This window comes from Idiotropiscis lumnitzeri, chromosome 3 (genome assembly GCF_059441095.1).
Source record: "Idiotropiscis lumnitzeri isolate Australia: NSW breed Sydney's pygmy pipehorse chromosome 3, RoL_Ilum_1.0, whole genome shotgun sequence".
Taxonomy (NCBI): domain Eukaryota; kingdom Metazoa; phylum Chordata; class Actinopteri; order Syngnathiformes; family Syngnathidae; genus Idiotropiscis; species Idiotropiscis lumnitzeri.
In genome coordinates this window covers 17,158,122-17,177,089 of record NC_142393.1, presented here as the reverse complement: position 1 = coordinate 17,177,089, position 18,968 = coordinate 17,158,122, and the positions used below count along the sequence as shown (strand labels likewise).

At 39.9% G+C, this 18,968-nt stretch overlaps 1 protein-coding gene across 1 annotated transcript; it reads right to left on the bottom strand.

Moving 5' to 3' along the window:
- Positions 1–7,459: 7,459 nt before the first annotated feature.
- dalrd3 (DALR anticodon binding domain containing 3) lies at positions 7,460–17,262 on the bottom strand. The gene is made up of 13 exons (XM_088292176.1): positions 16,801–17,262; positions 15,020–15,327; positions 14,286–14,599; positions 12,607–12,665; positions 12,398–12,499; positions 12,258–12,322; positions 12,031–12,089; positions 11,865–11,947; positions 10,935–11,061; positions 10,520–10,578; positions 10,285–10,401; positions 10,131–10,199; positions 7,460–9,002 (listed from the first exon to the last, which is right to left on the bottom strand). Exons 1-13 carry the CDS (start codon positions 17,053–17,055, stop codon positions 8,883–8,885), a joined length of 1,737 nt encoding a protein of 578 aa, XP_088148302.1. The 5' UTR covers positions 17,056–17,262; the 3' UTR covers positions 7,460–8,882.
- Between the last annotated feature and the right edge of the window lie 1,706 nt (positions 17,263–18,968).

Here is an 18,968-nt window from a genome sequence, read left to right as displayed (position 1 = left end):
ATCATAAGTGCAGGCAGCAGGATTGGTGAGCATCCAAAAAAAGATGAGCAGGTTATGTTAAAAAGCCTTTGAAGGAAGGTGATTACAGATCTTGAATGCAGCGAGGAGAAGAGGAAGCCTCAATTATAACCAATTTACCACCTTTCAACCACCAAAAATGTGCCATTTACCGCAACCATTTCTATTTGTCAGATTCGTTTGTCGAAATTTTTTGATACAAGACCTCGTAGACACGAAACATTCAGACATGCAACTGCACCAGATGACTGTGTTCAGTGTTCTATGCGGCAGTATTGGCTCGTCAGTGAATGTTTTAAAACATGGCTTCGACATTGTATTTTGGAAATTGATTTAATCATTTTTGCTTCATGTTTTTAACCTACACAACTACATTTATTTAAAGAAGAGGTCGAAGGCGACAATCACAAGTGCTTTGACAAAGTTTGTCTATGCTGATTTTGTTTTATTTTGTACCATCCATCAATTTTCTATAATCCCCTTTTCCTCATTATTTTGCTCTATCCCAGCTGCAAGAACCAATCAATCACAAATCACATATGCGTATATAGACAACCATTTACATAAAGCCTCTAAGGATACATAAAAAAATTAAATAAAAATAAATGACCAGCACAGCACTGAAGCGACGTTCACACTCCAGGGTGTGATGTCCAATTCAGATTTATTGTTAAATATGATTTTTCAAACAGTTAATCTGTTGGCTTCGAAAAGGCAATATCATGACATGCCGCTTCCACCTGCCAGAGTTTGTGCTTCAGATATACAGATATCACCATGTAAGCTCACAATGCCCCAAAAAAATTTAGGGCTGTCAAAATTAAAGCGTTAACTTGAGATTAATTTAAAAAAAAATTAACACAATTAAATATTTTACTCAGTTTTTTTACCTAAAAAAAATGCATACAAAGCCAAATTCAAATACGGTACCATAATGGGTGTACACACCTAGTGTAAACACCCTGCTCAAGTTACCACTGGGCCTTGCAAAGCAACACTGCTGGAGTGTGGTGCTTGCGGGCAGAACTAAATGTACAAGTTATGAGAATTGTTTCCAAGAAAATTTCCTGCAAAGATGACTCCATGTAGATTGTATTCAAGGATAAAAAAAAAAGCTATTAGAACAGTCGGTGATTTAAATCCACAATATACACACAAATACACAATATTTGATGATTTTACGGTAATTACAAGATATTATGCAATACAACTGTATTTATAGAGCGCATTTCACAACAGCAGGAGCTGTAACAAAGCGCTTTCCGTATGGTGTAATATTCAATTAAATACCTGTTACCAGCTTCACAAAAAATCGTAGTATTCAAGTATTCAATACAGATTTTTTTTTTTTTTGCGATTAATTACAGCATGACAGCACCAACATTATCCTTCCTCCCACAACACCATGTAAAGTGACTACTTTTCACAGCGACGGTTATTTGACCAGAGTCCGCAAAAACTGGGTCTACTGCGGAGGCTAATTCAACAACGCAAGAGCGGGAAACATTAATATATCTAATAAGCCTGAAATTATGGACGCTCCAATCTCATTTAGGTCAGCCGGATGGGAAGATTTCATCTACCCAGTTGAATGAGAACAGAGGTGGAAATCACATAGCAGACAAAAATTCAAACAACTCTTCATAAGTGCTTCAAAAGACTTCCCAAAGTCGTGTTAATGCACCTTCAAAGACACTATCCTGAAATGAATTTAAGTGGTGCATGAAAGAAAAGACAGAACAGGCTGAATAGGTGGAAGATATGCTAGCACGATGAAGGTTAATTAGCGACTTGAAAATTAAACATGAACAGAAAGCTTTTGGGACATTGTGATCGAGGCAGCGGTTGCGTTGCACGAAGCGGAAGCACCAAGAAGGTCGTCCTCGAAAGTCCTTTCTATTCATACCGGAGCGTGGAGACGTACCGCTGCACTGTTGACAAGACTCATCCGTAGCACGTTGTTTAACCAACCTATGATAAAAAAAGTGTGATTTATTGTCTATAAAATACAGTACACTAGATAATGTTCAACTATTGGATGGCGTTGCACAGTTAAGAATTCAGATAAAAGCACGCAATACCAAAAGAAACTTGCATGTCTTTGCAATATGCATATTTGCAAGGGCCAATAACGCAATATCGAGAATTTTTTCCATATATTGCGTAGCCCTAGTAGTTACTAATGAAATTGTTAGTTTGGTGGATTGTTACATTCCTAAGTCACGCCCATGGATAATTTTCAGTTTTTAACATTGCATGTCTTTAGAATATAAAGCCAGAGTATCCGAAGAAAACTCATACAAGCAAGATTCGGCTGTTCGGCTTGACAATTCCTTGCATTCCCTCAATGCATCTCAAAAATCCATACTTTGTATTTCCTCCCAGAGTTGAAGTAGTAGTCGTATCTCCTTTACTGTGTTTATAAATAACGGTCATGACAGCCATCCTGACTCCAGCAAACTCCTCAAACACAACAGACCCTCCCCACAAGCCAGCAGTTTGAAGGAAACAATTTACTTACTACTTCCCAAGCAAAAACACAAAAGAAATGTCATTTTGTAGGAAAGACATGCAACAGTGCACACAGTGAACCTGGATGACAGCTGCTGAATGAAGTAGATTTTAGATGACGTGAAATGTAACCATCGCTGCTAGTGGCCCCAAAGGCTTGTCCCCACACACGCGCACGCACACAGCTTTTGTACTTTATGTTGACATTTTTCCCCAAAATATATTGGCTCCACATAGATTCTCTTCACATCAACTAGAACATGAAGTTTAAACAGCAAAAAAATATATATACCACCCATTCTCCGAACCGCTCATCTTCACTTGGGTCATGGGTGTTCTGGACCCAAGCTGACTTGGATTGAGAAGCAGGGTACCCCGAGACCTGGTGCTCCTCCAATTGGAGGTCACCATTCACACGCTCATTTACACGTACAGACAATTGGAAACATGCAAACTGCACATGGAGGCCATAGCCCAGAATCAAACCCATGACCTCTGAACTATGAGGTAAATGTGGTCACCAGTCAGTTACAGCTCTGGATTTTAGAATAATGAGCACAACTACTCCCACTTAAAATTGCAGTTTGTCGCCTTTGAGAACATCCGTGTGATGAGGAACAGCCAACAAAAAAATGCTAGAATTGTCCTCAAATGACAGGCGCTGCATTAACATGATGTCACACTGTCGAGAGCAAAATAACAACTGAATGAACCAAAAATTCTAAAACAAAATGGAGGTAATGGTTTTCGGCAAGAATGAAAAGAGGATTGCTATTAGAAAACACCTGGAGCCACTGTCTTTAGAAACAAAAAAAAAAAATGAGACCGAAATCACAGGGTGCTAATAGATTCAGGCCTGACTTTCAGCAATCATATCAAATCAATCTCTAAAACAGCCTTCTACCAGATGAAAAACATCCACAAATTGTCGAATGCAGAAGACTTGATTATTGTAACGGTCTACTTACTGGACTCCGTGAAAAGAGCATCGAACAACTGCAGCTCATTCAGAATCTTGAGTTCTTGAGATCACAACATCACTCTCGTCCGAAAGGCTTTACACTGGATTTGTCAAATTCGACTTCTGCCCAGTAAAGCTCTGATATCTGCTGACTTGAGATTCCAGACTTCCAAGTACACAAGGGAAGCAGCATTTTGTTGTTATGCTGCACGCAAATGGAATAAGACGCCAAACGAAGTGAAGTCAGCCCAGAGTGCAAATGATTTCAAACGCAGGTTATAAGCTTTGCTTTTTTTCCCCCTTACCTTTGATTAAGGTCTTCTCGTCATGTTTTTGCATAAATTTCCTCTTTTAGTAATTAAAAAAATAACTACTTTTCCTTTTTTACTTGTAAAATGCTCTAACTATTTTAAAATATTCAGTTAATGTTTTATTATTATCATTGTACATTAGTTTTAGTAATTTTGGTTAGCTACTTTTGTTTTTTTTTTGCTGTGCTTCTGAATGTTGTTTAGCGCTTGTGTTTGAAAATGTGCCAAGGTGTTGTGTCTCTGCTTGTGTGAAGCACATTGAGTTGTCTTGTGCATGGAATGTGTTCTATAAATAAGGCTTCCTTGCCTTGCATAACCCAAAAGTAACGATTCAGGAAAATAAATTAAATAATAAAATAACCAATGAAAATCAGACATTGCTTTTGAATTGTGGCTCAACAGATTTCATTGAAAAAAATAAACTCAAGAAACAGGCTTGGACAAAAATAATGGAAACGAATTTGACAGTTGGCACATGTTCAGCAAAGGTGTGTCCTCTAATTAGCATCGCGGGAGTCTTCAAACATGTAAGCAGTCAGTTGGCCTATCTGAAGGGTGACACGCAGTCGCTGCACAGTTTAGTGACATGGTGTGAAAACACCCTACATGAACATGAAACACAGGAAGCAAAAGAAAGAGCTGTCGCCGGAGATTAGAAAGAAAATAGACCAGCACGTTAAAGGCAAAGGTGAGAAAACCATCCCCAGGCATCTTGATGTCGCTTTAACTACAGGAACGGCATTATCATAATAGATATTAGGTCTGCCGTCATGGATTTCCTTCTCAAACTGACTGCAACTGATCCAACTTGTGTCACATGCCGACTTCAACGAGTTTTAACTCATTTCCAAATAGCCAGCATCACATGCAGTCCCGTTTAAGGCATATATAGGTCGAAAGGGTTCCGAAATTGTCTGGTGCACAGATCCAGAAAGTGCGCCTGATTCCAGAATTTGTTTGCGATCTCAGCACTGATGCAGTCATGAGTGGTCTGTTACATTTGGCTGATGAAGCCAGTGTGTGTACTGCAGAACATCTGCTGAAGATTAGGCCTGAGAGAGTTGTGCAGTTCACAAAAAAAAAAAAAAACAGACCGCCAGACTCGCGCCTGCAAGCTGCACTGCAGTCAAATATTAGTCATAACTCACAAACAATTGAGTTGCTTTTGAAAATGCTCTTTAAAACAAGAGGTCAAATGTAATTTTTGGGGGGTGAAATCCACATGAATGTGTTTTAATTGTCCTCATGATGTCTGTAAAAGAAGTAATAATTGCAAGCTAATTCTTCCCAAGGGCAGAGAATAGCATCCGTCTCTAAAACAAGCAGTCTGGCCCCAAACACACCACAGCGGTCCATTGCAATTAGGAATACACGGACTCTTAATTTAAATTATTTCAATTAACTCAATTCTCAATTCATTGCATTAATGGAGAACGCGGGCTTTGCTTCAGCTGCTCAAACTCCCCCACCTCACACCATCCTCGGCCCCTCACCCCCACTTTTTTCTTGTCCTTGTCCCCCACGTCCTGTCAGGCACTGCCGGTTAACTGAGTCACATTCTAATAGAGGTGGCGCAACGGGGCAAACAAGGCTTACGCTGTTGGCCTAAACATTATCAAAAGCTCTGATCTACATTGACAACCTGAATTTGAATATTTGTTCCAGGAATGGTGCTGATTTATTCCCAACCATCTAGTCTCATCATTTCATAGCATTTTTACTGGCGGCAATGTACAGTGTATTTATATTAGAGTTTTTTTTTTTTTTGTAAAATCAGATTCCAGTTTCTCTGTGTTGCTGTGTCAATCTAATCTGCCCTGGGCTTTTAGAATCAGTTGTGTAAACCCAACTTTAGTAGCATTTATACTATTTCTTTAACCAGTCATCGTCATTCACTAGCCCACAATGTGATCATTTTTCCAACCTAGATTGGTCAGAGAAAACTAAGGAAACATGTCTGTAGTGATCTTCACATATTACTGCATTTAATAATCAGCATCTCTGTTAAGTATGTTGAATTTTCATGAAATTGTATGTTTTCGTCACACCCAAAGACAGCTCGGGCAGGCTATCGCACAGGGGTGGGCAAACTACGGCCAGGGGCCACATGCGGCCCGTTAGACGTTTTAATCCGGCCCACCGAACTTGAAAATAATGTACTGCAATTGTACTGTACTATACTGCAATTAAACTGATACTTTTATTTTGAAAGAAGTCTTTCGATTTTATTAAGCTTTTCCTTGTGGGAGTAGATAAAACTGTGAAAACAATATAGATTGTGGTTATTAAGCATTTTGTTTTTTAACTGCAGAAGACGGCCAAAATATTCAGAGAAGTTTGTTCGCAACATGACAGTCGTGCATCGACACCTCTAAACTAAACATTGCTACTCCTCCATGCATATTTTGCCTCCTCCACACCATCTTATTTCTTTCCTCATCCTTTTCTCTCTTTTTCGACAACGCTACCCCACCCACCCCTCCGCACCACCTTACTTCTATTCTCAGGGGCGTCCCTGACCTCATTCATTCATCTCTCTTCACGACACTAGATCGCCTATTACTCTACATGCACCACTCTCTCTCTCCTGTCTTTGTTTTTTTTTCTTCTTTTTATTCCTGCCACTTTCACGGCCCCCCACGAGCACCACATCTATCTCTTCTTCCTCCTCGTTTTGTACTCCTTTTCACTCGCTCCCCTCCCCCTTTGTCTCGCTCCAACCTATCGCCGGAGGGGAGTGATTGACAAGCAAGAGGCGAGCTTGTAAAAAAAAAAAAAAAAAAAAAAAAGACCTTTTAATTGGTGGTTAAGGTTATTTTGCAGTCCATCTGCCGCTGTCGCGGAATTCAATTGCTTCTAGTAAATGGTTTATTATTTAATATAAAAAAAAACATCGCTTATTTTATTCTCCAATATTTTTCAGATTTTGCATTTGCTATTTTTTGTTTCAATTAATCAAGAAGCCAATAAGGGTGTGGTCGCGAGCCACCAGTTTCCCGATCCCAAACTTGGATTGCAGTTTTGGTTGTATGTGCGAGGGTCAGGCGCTGTGGCAACATTTCAATAGGAAAGAGTAACTGCGTGAGAATTTTATTGTAGAAGCCTGGAGAGACTTGAGAGGAGGGAGTATTCTTACTTACCTTCTTCTGAATGTTTTTTCACCATGCAGGCAACAGCCACCATACTGGCCCAAGGAGAGAAGAATGAGTTCTTCCCAGCATGTTCCAAACAGCAGTAATCCAGAGTGCTCATATCAACAGAACATGGAGTATGTTTGTATTGGATTACTTTGTTTTCTCTTGGTTCTTCTAAAGTTAATTGCAGATTCTTACTTCTTCTCCCACTTTTGTCTGAATACCATGTTACCTTCAGGTCTTTCCCTGATTTTTCCAAAGGGGGCATTTCCTTTTTATCTTCCCCACTTCCTGTACCTTGGTTTCATTTCCTGTGTCACACCTTTTTTTTTAAACCTTGGACAACCCCAATAGCTCAACCATTTTGTCACAAATTTGCATGGCTCATTTGCAATGATCTTATTTTCATATATTTTTTCTTTAACTTTTTAAAGATACATGGATAAAAGCAACAATAATGTGTAACCACTAACACACAGTAAGAAAAGGCACTTTGGAAAATTTGAAGGCAGGCAAGAGAACAATTGCAAGTATTCCACACCAAAGTTTTTTACTTTTACATATGCATTGACATACATGACATGCTATTGATTTTATTTTTTGCAATTTTAAGTGTTGGACCAGAGGGAGGAATACTTTATTGGGACATCCATCCATTTTCTATTCATCTATCTGGTTCAGGCTCACTTGAGGAGTTGAAACCCTTCATACACTATTGACTTTGGGTGAAAAATGAAGCACCCAAGACGGGTCGGGTCGCCACTCATGAGTCCGTTGCAGGGTATATATAGAGACAGATTACCATTCACAGTCACTGAGCAAGAACTGAATCCAACCACTCCATCGCCAATGAGCATTCCTATTGGGACGCTGTAATTTCTGCAGTTTGGTTCAAGGCTTTAGTGCTATCTTCTTGAAAACATGTCGCCCCCTAACGTTGAAGCTGGTGTAATGCAGTTACCTCAACTCCCTGTTAAACCAGCGGATGAGACATCAATTCAGTAAACCCAAAACGTTGTAGAGCATTTATAAACCTGTGGATGAATCTGTTTCGAAACACTGAACAGTGAAAATAAAACAGAACACCCTTCTTCATTTCTCCTGTTTTAATAAACGGAGCATAGTCATGGAGGCCAACAACAACTAGGGTGAATAAAACAGCATATTTTTGGTAATTTCTCTCCCTGCCTCCATCCCCCACCTCACGTAAACAGGAAAAGGTCATTAAAAAAGATGGCGTGAACAAGTAGGGACAATCAACATTTAGTTTCATGCAGTGAGAAGTGACATTGAGTGACGGTGCAGTTTTGAAAACAAGCAATGGCATCACTGAGCCAAGGTGAAATGGCAACACAATCACTTGCTAATATTGACGGATCAATAATAAATCACCACGCTCCCCTCCTAACATTTATAAATAATTATTTGAAAAAGAAAAAAAAAATCATATACAATGTGTTCATGCGATTCCGTGCATTATCTTAACGGTCTGACTAGACCGATAGAAATCACATGTTGACGGCTATTAAAGATTCAGACTGTATGTTGAATAGCTATTCTGTACATGCCTTTTTTTATATTCGTAATAAATATTTATATGGCATTCATAAATAGAAGGTAGATAAATCACATGAATCTGGGAATACGGCTCATTGAAAGCAGATTTTGTTGTGTTGAGACAATGAATGGTTATACAATATACTTGGCACAGGAAGAAGTATTCGGGAAGCAAAATACATTTTTAGGCCAGCAATTTGGCATCACATCAAAAAAATATTTAAACAGCTATAAGGTGTGTTGAAGTGGCATCAGCCTTCAGGAGTCAGTCAAAACTAACTTTGACTTGATCGTTAATAAAGGGCAGGGATGCAATATTGTCTCCTGGTGGAAAATGAGGCTTCAAGTGAGAGAGGCAGGCGGGGCTGAGTGATGCGCACAACATGGAGGCTATAGTTGCCGAATAGGGGGAAGGTTGAGGGTTTCCAAAGCGCTGTGGTAGAGCTCCCGCAAAGCTCTCAGCAGATACAGTCGGCAGAACATCTGGTTGAAGAGATGAGGTAACGGCTCCTGGGAGGAAACATGGCAAAAGGGAGTCAAAAAATGACATTTGAACCATACAGATTCCACACACATTTGAACCTGGTGCATTGAGGGACCCTCAGGTTGTACGATTTACAATTTTTTCTGTGCAACATCATTTAAGCTGAGAAACACACAAAGAAAGCCGGGAGGTAAACTCTTCAAGATGATGCAGAGAGAAGTCTGGACTCGTATTGGCAGTGGTTAGCAGCTCATCAACAGGTAACGGCAAGCTGCTCAACATAGGCGCAGTAATGCCAAACTTAAGATAAAAGGCTCTATAATCGTCAACATTACATGAACAGAGGGGCAACTTTTTCTTTGTATTGTAAATTGCAAGAAGGACAATCCAAAGAGGCCCCATCACTCAGCATTCAGTAGTATTCTGTGAATGATCCGGGATAGGGGGGTGCCCACTTCATAGAACTGATGTTTTGGACCCCCATGTGCATGCATCGAGACTATCAGAGAGCAACTAGCGCACTGCATTAAAAGGGAACGAGAGAAGCCGCTTTGATCAGCCATTATCGAAATCGTGATCACTCCCAAAGCGGCGGAGACCTCCCTGTGAGATTTGTTCTACACCAATTTGCTCATTTGTTTCGTCAAGACCAAAGCATAAATAGTTGAGTTTTGCAGAGCAACGTTGAGGTTAGGTTCTATCGAAAAAACTGTATGGGATAGTCAACTTCTCATTGTTCATTTGCCATTAAAGTTACGTCTGATTTATTGTTTTTATAGGCAAATCTTACAATGGTAAACATATTTTTACATTTGTGTGCCGATCACGTAAAATGTTAAAAATAAACCCCAAATGGGTAATCACTTTCAAGCTCAACGTTTTTGTTTTGTCTTAATATAGTTTTATAATGGTTCATTTATTTTTAAATTTGCATGACTTTTCTCAATGGTTCAATAAAATCCATGTTCAGTTACTACAGGTTTTATGATGCTGACAGTTTAACCCTCCAATGGATTCGTTCTATTTCCATTTCTGATTTGAAAATGGCATTGTGAATATGAACAAATGAGGAAGCGGCGAGTCTTTGACCTTGGTAGCTTCACAGTACAAGTTATGAATTCATTTCCTTTAGAGAACTACAAACATGGCCTCACCCCCAGGACGTGGACTCTGTTGTAGTACGAGCTGAAGTCTTTACTGAGAGACACCAGAAACTTGCAAATCTGAATAGAGGGGGGGGACAAAAAAGCAGCTAAGGAAATCAGTCGACATTCCACGCAACATGTCATCATCATGATGTCCTCTGACCTGCTCGGTTTTGAGATTGACTCTAGCCCCTCCCCCTTCACAGTCCAACACTTGTCCTGATTGGTCCAGCAATTCAGAGAAGGGAATAAGGTAATTGAAGAGGAGGAGCCACTCACCCTGCAAATCCAAACACAGATCCAATGTTGCAAATTCTTTTCATAATGTGAAAGTAAAGGTGAAATATTAAAAAATAATAATATTAATTTGAATAAATAATAATTTAATGAAGAGGTACCTCTTCTTTAAGGGCAGAGAAGTCCAGTTCTGAGCTATCAGGGATTTCTGGGTACAAACCTGCAAATAGGAATTTGGAAGAACAAGCTTTTTGCTGTGATTTCTTTAGAGATTAACAAAGTATAATTTAAAATGGTTTGTCATGTCCTTACGATACTTCCTGTTGTCATCAAACTATCGTTTATCTTTCACTTGCGTTTTCCAATGAGACATTGAGAGCATTTAAAGTATTCAGCCCAACTAGCTCAACGTTCAAAAATCCTCAGGCCGCTTACCTAAGTATAAGTGTTCATTTGGATTATCTTGTCACAGGATGTAACATTATGTACTGCATGCACTGTCACATCTCTTCCTATGCGTAACTTCCTCTCTGACCTTTGTGAATTGTTATGTTGATTCATAGTCTGGACTCTGACCTTTTTCCACTCCACGGTCGTAGCTGTCAAACAGCGTGTGCAGTCTGGCGCAGTTGTACATCACAAACACGCCGCCTCTCGGCCCCTTGGTGGACACGCCCCCTTCTCTCTGAACTTCCAAAGTAACCTGAATAGAAAGGCCTCTACTGTCTTGTACTACAATTGGTGTATTGGTTTTCAAAGCAAACTTGTAATCTTGAGTCAAAATGGACACCATACGCCTCATTCTGACGCAGTGGAACCATGAGATTTCACAGAGCTATTGCAAAAAATTCAAGTGAAATACTGTACTGTATATTGGGGGGGGGGGGTTATTACAGTGAGCCTTTTGCCTTGAATAGCAAAAATCTGCAAATTACTGACACCCATTAATAAAGGTTTGTAATTGCCAATAGATGCCACAAGATGGCACCAAAGCAGTTTCTTGTATTGAACAAGGCTATGTCTTGCTGAAATGAAGCTCCTCTCCTCACATCCACATCAGTTATTGGCCCTTGGAAGGCGAAATTAGAGATTGTTTTGGCCTGAGCAAGCCTGCCGACAAGCACGGCTCGCTCAGCAAGAGCAAAGACCACGAAACATCTGAATTGTTTGTTAAAGTTTGTCTTAAAACATCTTACCTTTAATAGAATGCTGCATTGCATTTCATCAAAATGTCCTTGATGATGTTATTATACAACGCGAAAGTTAAGCCATGATTACTTCCGCTCGGAGTCTCAGGTTCCACTGTGTTCCAGCAATTGCACTGCTTATAGTTTTTCTTTAGTTTACAAAACAAAAACATTTCATGTTTGATCGTCGGGATCGTAGCAAACTGCACAGTACATAAAACTAGAATTAAATACTTAAAATGTGTTTTCAAAATGCCCATTCCAATAATTACAACCCATGAGTAGCTGTATGAAACAATGTGTCGTGTTACAGGCGCACCGGACTGGTGTGGACTGTCGAGAGAAGCTCAAATCTGATTGTAGCGGAGCTCATGACTCTGATGATGTCATCCCATGTCTGACCTACAAAGAGGTGAAGGAAAAGTTAAATTCATTAATTTACCGCAGCTACGGTTAATGATTAATTTTATTACTCGCGCGCACACCTTCAACTTGGTCGCCATACTTCATCTCAGAGGCCTCCTTCATTTGACCTCTTCTAAGCCTGTTGAAAGGAGAAAAGAAGAAAAAAACACACATACCCACACCTTAATACCAGCAAGCTTTCACTAAAGTTTAACTGCACGTGAATGTTACTGCAGGAAGAAAAATAAGGAGAGAATGTGTGATGAGGAGGAGGAGGAGACTGTTTGAAGATGTTGGTGCATCTTACTGCAGGTACTGTGCAGAAGAGAGTTGAGAAGAAGGAGTCTTGACAGGCCCACACACCAGATGTCTCTGCAAACACCCAAGAAGAGCAGGTAAAAATAGTAACACACGCCAGTGCGCATGCGCACGAGTCTGCGCGATTACCTGCGAGTGCGTCGCCCCACTAGCTCTCCACAGCATCGCTATCTGCTGCTGTCGGAACTCATCCTGGCAGGAGGTCACATGCAACGTTGTTGCCATGGCAACCTGCAAAACGTTACCAAGCGTGCAGAAATGTTTCATTCATTGCTCTGTTGTTTGCCATTACATTTAATAAATTGCATGTCGGCGTAATCACGTGTGCGGTGGCTTACGGTGCAACCAGCTGTGGCGAGGTCCAGTTGTGCCAGATGGGAAACGCTGTCTCTGTGGACTGAACACACATGCACCAATTATCTGTTAGTAGCAAATATGGACAATGGGGCACACTGCTTAATTAACTCGTCGATACGGCGTTGGGTCAGACACTTGAGTTCCATCTGAATCTGAATCATGTAAGAAAGAATTGTTGTTTGTTAAAAACATCTGAGTAATTCCGAATCTACAAACAGTAACCTAACCCTGTGTACTGCCTCCAAATCTACCTTTTAATTATAACCTTTGCGTTTGAGTGACCAGCAGTGTTTTCTAGTGAAAAGGTACTTATAATGTTTTTCATTAGTGTGTAGCAGTGCAGAATCGATGTGAATGCAAGCATGAAAGGTTGTTGGTCCATATACGTCAAATGATTGGCTGGCGAGTGGAGAGCCATAGAAAAATCGATGCGTGGACAGGAAGAACATGTAAATTCCGCACAGGAGGGCTTGAGATGACGGTTGAACCCCACCGTGCTGCAATTAATTATTAATGTTATCTTCCATCATGTGTGCTGCTAGCACACTGCTACACATTGGCCATGATATATAATTTGTGTATACCTTGCTATCCAATTCTGTGTTATCACAGTTAAGCCCAAATGAAAGTTGTACTGGTATTCATACCATTTTCAGATCATTATTTTTTTTTTATCTGAAAGGTATTGTTTAACTTGAAAAGGAGACAAGGTTCACTTTATCAGACAAAGTAGAGAGGAAGTGAATTCGGAAATTCCAATGGTCTTTAACCAACTCAACAATCTGGAGAGAACACAGCTGGAAACATGTAAAATATTTGAAGACTCTGCTCCAAATAAAGTACAGACATGTTGAGATGTCCTGCTGGAGACAGAGTGGTTTAAGGGGAGCAAATCACGTTCATCTTACATTTTATGTATGAAAAGCGCAATATAAATAAAATTTGATTGATTGATTGATGTATATTGGGAATTCTCCATTCTCATATCTTATTGAAGGAAGTATATAAAACATTGAATACTGTGTTTGAAACTCATTAAGCTTTGAATTTTGAGACACTAAATTCTGGTCTAATGCATTTGCTGAATTGAAAGAAGGACGCAAAGTTATTAAAAACTTTTCTTGCGCTGGAGCAGCGGTTTAAGATTACTCTTGATTCATATCAAATGGAAAAACTGACTGACTGCCTGAGAACTCGGAAAGCTGAGTTTGATCAAATTTGGGCAAAATGGCTTTTACTACCCTGACTTGAATTTAATTTTAGACCTAATCCCGATGTCAAATGAACAGACCTTCTCTGGTTGTACATTAATAAGCCTTTGATTTGTTCTTTTGTCAACATGTTTCTCATTAAAAAAAAATGGGGCGACCTAAGGAAAAAAAAAAAATAATCATAATAAAATAATTAAACAAATAAATAAATAAATAAGAGAGTTTAACATATTTCCCTAATAAAAAGATAATTGTGGGGAAAATGCAAGCTATTGTTTCACTAGAAAAGACAAAAGGTGTGTTGAGAGAAAATTATCTTTCTTCTTTTTAAATTCTTACAAAAGGTTCTCAATATCTTGTAAAACGACCATAAGGTTGATTAGAATTATAAGTTGACAGTGTGTGGGGTCCATCTAGAACGCTCACTCAAGACACTGGCCATACCTTACCTGTGCAGGTTCCCAGACTGGGATCATATCCTTGCAGCCCCTCATCCTGGAACACTCGTTTTAAGTTTATCTTGACTGCTCCTTCATTCTCTCCCTTGTCTGCCTTCTTCCTGCCCGGCCCACCGCTTCTCCTCCTGTCTCTCTCAATTTCCCTCTCTCTGTATGGCGACTTTTCCAGCGCTTGCTGGATCTTCTCCTCCCGCTCGTCATTGGTCCAGTTGGCTGGAGATGTAGGCCAGTCGATGCCCAGAGTGCGGAGAAAGATGACGATGCTGCTGTCTTCTGGCAGCAGAGGGCAGAGGGACACTGTGAATCTGAGACAGGCGGCAAGAAGGATACGTTGTTTTAAATGTCATATCTACCATACAGGAAGGAACGGGCATTATTACAATGTCAAATAAGCGCCACACAGCCAATGTCATGTTGTTCACTTATAGCGTTAGTTATTTTAAAATCATCATCGTCATTATTATTATGTTTGGCAGCCGTGTTGTTGTTGTTGGTGGTAGTAGCAGTAGGAGTAATATAAAACATATGGTTCCTGTCTTATGAAACATATCTCTCTACAATATGTTTTTTGTTAGAATTTGTGTAAAATTATGTTTTAGGACTGAAAGAAAAAAGATTATACTGAACAATATTCTCAAATCATAAGTGTTTCTTTAAACAAGTGGTCTGAAAAATATAATTCAGTCAAAAGGGACTGATATGAGGAATTATAACAAGCAACTCACCCTTGCCCTCTCAACAGCGCCCCCATATGGTCGACCAACAGAATGGTCCTGAGTTGCCCCAGAGTGAGGCTATCAGGAGTTGGGGGTTGAGGTTTAGGGTGCAGGGCGGGACAGTTGAGCACCACGCAGCCCTGCCTCTGAGCGGCAGGCGCAAGGTACTCAGTGGCTCCGGCATCCAGGACGGTCCTGAAGGCGGCGGCTCGGTCCACCCTCACCCTCAGACTTTCATCAACCACCTCCCCGCCCGCCACGGGGAGAACGCCACGGCCCCGGACAGATAGAATCCTGGACATCACAGCCGGAGGGACCTGAGTGGAAACAAAAAATACTCAACTGTTGCATGGTAGTTGATGTACAAACAAGCATTAATGTTGCAAAAGTGATTTGGTGATTTATCCCCATTGGAATCGCTTGACCCAAACTATGTGCTTCCAAGCTGCAAGTATTTGGCAGAGGTTGTTTCTCCTCGCCTCAACTGATTTGTTTTTCATGGACACTTTGGGCCTACGACGTGACTGTTTTTAATCCATCCATCCATTATCCAAATGCTAATTATATTTTTTTGTGGTGGCACTTGGTGTAAAAAGGATTACCGGTCTACACACTGTATGTGCCGTGCAATTTACTGGCGACCAGATGTACCCTGCCTTTAACCCACAGTCACCTAGGATAGGCTCGAACACTACTACTGCGACTACAACTACTACTACTACAACTAATAATGTATCAGTTTTGTGTTTTTCAGGACACACTCAAAGCACACCCATAATGAACACTGCAGAAAGTGGATGGCTAGTTTGATTTGGGCTTTTTTTTATTGCTGTATGTATTGGTTCGACTTGTGTTTTGTCACCACCTATTCTTGCCATCCTGGTCCCTTGTGTTAAACAATCAGTTCCCTTAAATCCTTGCTTTGCATTTAGTTGCCTGCTTCTATTCAGTCTTTGTCAGGTCATTGCTTCTTTTGGTGTTGCTGTCACTTCCCATTTGTAAGTCCACTCCTGTTTTTGGATTGCCACGTGTTTGCACTCTTATTCATTTCGTATTTTTATTCCAACTGCCTTGTTTGTTGTTTGGGAAATCAATGCCTTTTGTTTTGAGTTACTCCTGCTTTTCCTTCATCCATTTGAGTCCACCTTTTTGCCACTACCTACACAACAACCAGCAACTTGTGACAACACATGCAAACATAAACAGACAGTTGCAGTTGTGCGCGAGTGTCTGACCCATATTGTGATCTGCCGCTCATGGGTTCATGATTATCGCCTCAAGCACAATGTCTGGTCGATCTTTATGTCCCTTCCTTAAAATATAACCGTGTGTGTCTGTGTCTTTTTTTAATATATTGTTCTTATTGGAAATGTATTGAAACTCCAAGTCTCGCTCATGTTGACAGAATAATGAAGATTCGGGTCCTCTGTTCTATTATTGTGAAACCCACATACAGGGACTTATGTAAGTTGTAAATACACGACAAAATATCTTAGATATATGACTACGGAGGGACTGGTTTGAGGGCAGAGGCCGTTTTGGTATTTTTACCAATTTTTATTTTCTGTAAATAAATCCTCAATGACATTATTTGTGTTTTGGAATTGGGGCGTGCTGTTTATAGAACACGTTTTTACTCACAAATTATTGATATAAATAGCATAGACAAGAAACTGATAATTTAGCAGTACAGTATCCCATGCACTGTGTTTTAACATAGCTGAGCATTTTTGCAGTCTTGTTTAATAATGTGCCAAATACGAAGGTCGTGTCATGAGTCAGTAGCCAACCTGTCCATCCGCATAAAGCGTGTTGAGCATGCTACTCGGCGACAAGAAGTCTCGGGATCGGAGGTTCTTGGCGCTGCTCTCTTTGAACCACAGCTTATCCTTCTCCGGCTCCGGGAACATCCTCTCGCTGTCCCTCCGGACAGAGTCGTGGGCATTATTACCACGCGTGGCCCGCAGTGCGGAGCTCAACGCCCGGACCGTGGGAGTGATACGGAGGGGCGAAGACGACTCCTCGATGTTCTCCATCGTTATCATAACACAAACGGGTGTAGCTAGAAGCACATCCGTGCCATGCTAATAAATACGCGCTCGTGGTGAGTGGCAATCTGGGTTCATTCAAGCGTGGACGCGACCGACTGACAGAAAACAGGAACAGTCAAGTGCTCGTCGATGTCGGATATTGACTAAAGTGAAAAGGGCGCATTGGCTGCTTTTTTTCCCCCCGATCCGGAACGAATAAGTCAAATTCGAGTTCCCCATCGAGTGTGTTTCCACGTTGGACCGAGACAAATACTGTCGTTTTGTGAATTGTTTTGTGTTTCGTTTTTCTCAAGAACATGAAGTGGCTGATTTTTGTTTCACCCTAAAAGTATATTAACAACAACAATTATAAAAATCTGTTAATATGACTACTACTGTATTATATAATACATTATTTCTGTCACAGAGCTCACAATTAATATTAAAATAACCCAAACATTGAAAAAGAAAAAATAAGTAATTGCATAAAAATTATGTTAAGATACATACCGGGGTAGTAGATTTTTTTTCTTTCCATCATAGTAAGTTTTTATTTCATTTAGATCTTTTTATGTGGTTACTTTTATTTTGTTTTAGAGATACTTCATATTTTCTTTTCGAAAATGCTTTGTTTCAGTAGGGTCTTAATTATTTTTAATTTTAGTTGTGTGTTTTTTTTTTTTTTGCAATGCATGGAGTTGTCAAGTGCCAAATTTTGGAAAAGGGTCACTAAGTATTGTGTAATTACACAATACTTGGTATTTGAATTTTCTTCTTCTATATGGATGTAGAGCAATATATTTTAAATCAACCCGATAGCTTATGTATTATATTAATTGGCAAAGATCATAAAACGCTTATGTTTAGTTAATTTTATATCTTTCTTTCATAAACGTAAGACGTGATTTAATTTAGTTTTCGTTTTTCGTTAACGAAAATGTTTTTAAATTTAGTTTCAGTTCGTTTTCGTTTACTGTAATAATACATAATTGTATGAAAGAATAAAGTAACATTTTTATTTTATATTTATAAAACAATTGTAATTGGGTAAATGTAAACCACCAAAAAAGAATGTTGTGACAAAAATATGTGAAATTTCAGTCAAAGCTGGGACTACATAGTCAGTAAAAGTCTTTATTATTATTTTCATTAGTCAGTGCTGTATAAGGGATGCAGTTTCAAATTATGCTCCAACAAGCAAAATAATAATAATAATAATAATAATAATGCCTTTATTAGTCCCACAATGGGGAAATTCGAGATTCAAACCCAGGCCTCCTGGGGAGACTGGGTCCTGAACACGGCGCCTTAGACCACTCGGCCATCCTGGCAGCCACGAGATTCGAACCCAGGCCTCCTGGGGAGACTGGGTCCGGAACGCGGCGCCTTAGACCACTCGGCCATCCTGGCAGCCAAAAAAATTCGAGATTCGAACCCAGGCCTCCTGGGGCGACTGGGTCCTGAACGCGGCGCCTTAGACCACTCGGCTAATGTTTGTTGATTAACATAAAGGAAGAGATGTAAGAACCTGCACAAAGACAACAAATTACAACTTGGTCTGGTGAAGGTCAACAGTGAAATGAATTAAATTTTTCACTTATTCTAAACAATGCTTATAATAGTGATGTTGACTACCGCCGAATACTGAGAGAGTATAGTTGCATTAGCATTCCGCACACTCATGAGGATTTATATTTGGTGTCATTCTTGTCTGACACGGAATTCCCGGTTGCGTTCTGTTGGCTAAGCAAGCCGGGAGAAAACGTGTCATTGAGGAAAATCACCAACTAGTCTTCTTTTCCAAACATGTTTACAGTGAAACTACCCTGAACAACTAAACTTCTATTGGTTTTGGTAACTGTTATTAGTTTTAAATATATCTTATGAGTTGTATTGTATTGTACAGTATTATTATACTGTAATAAACC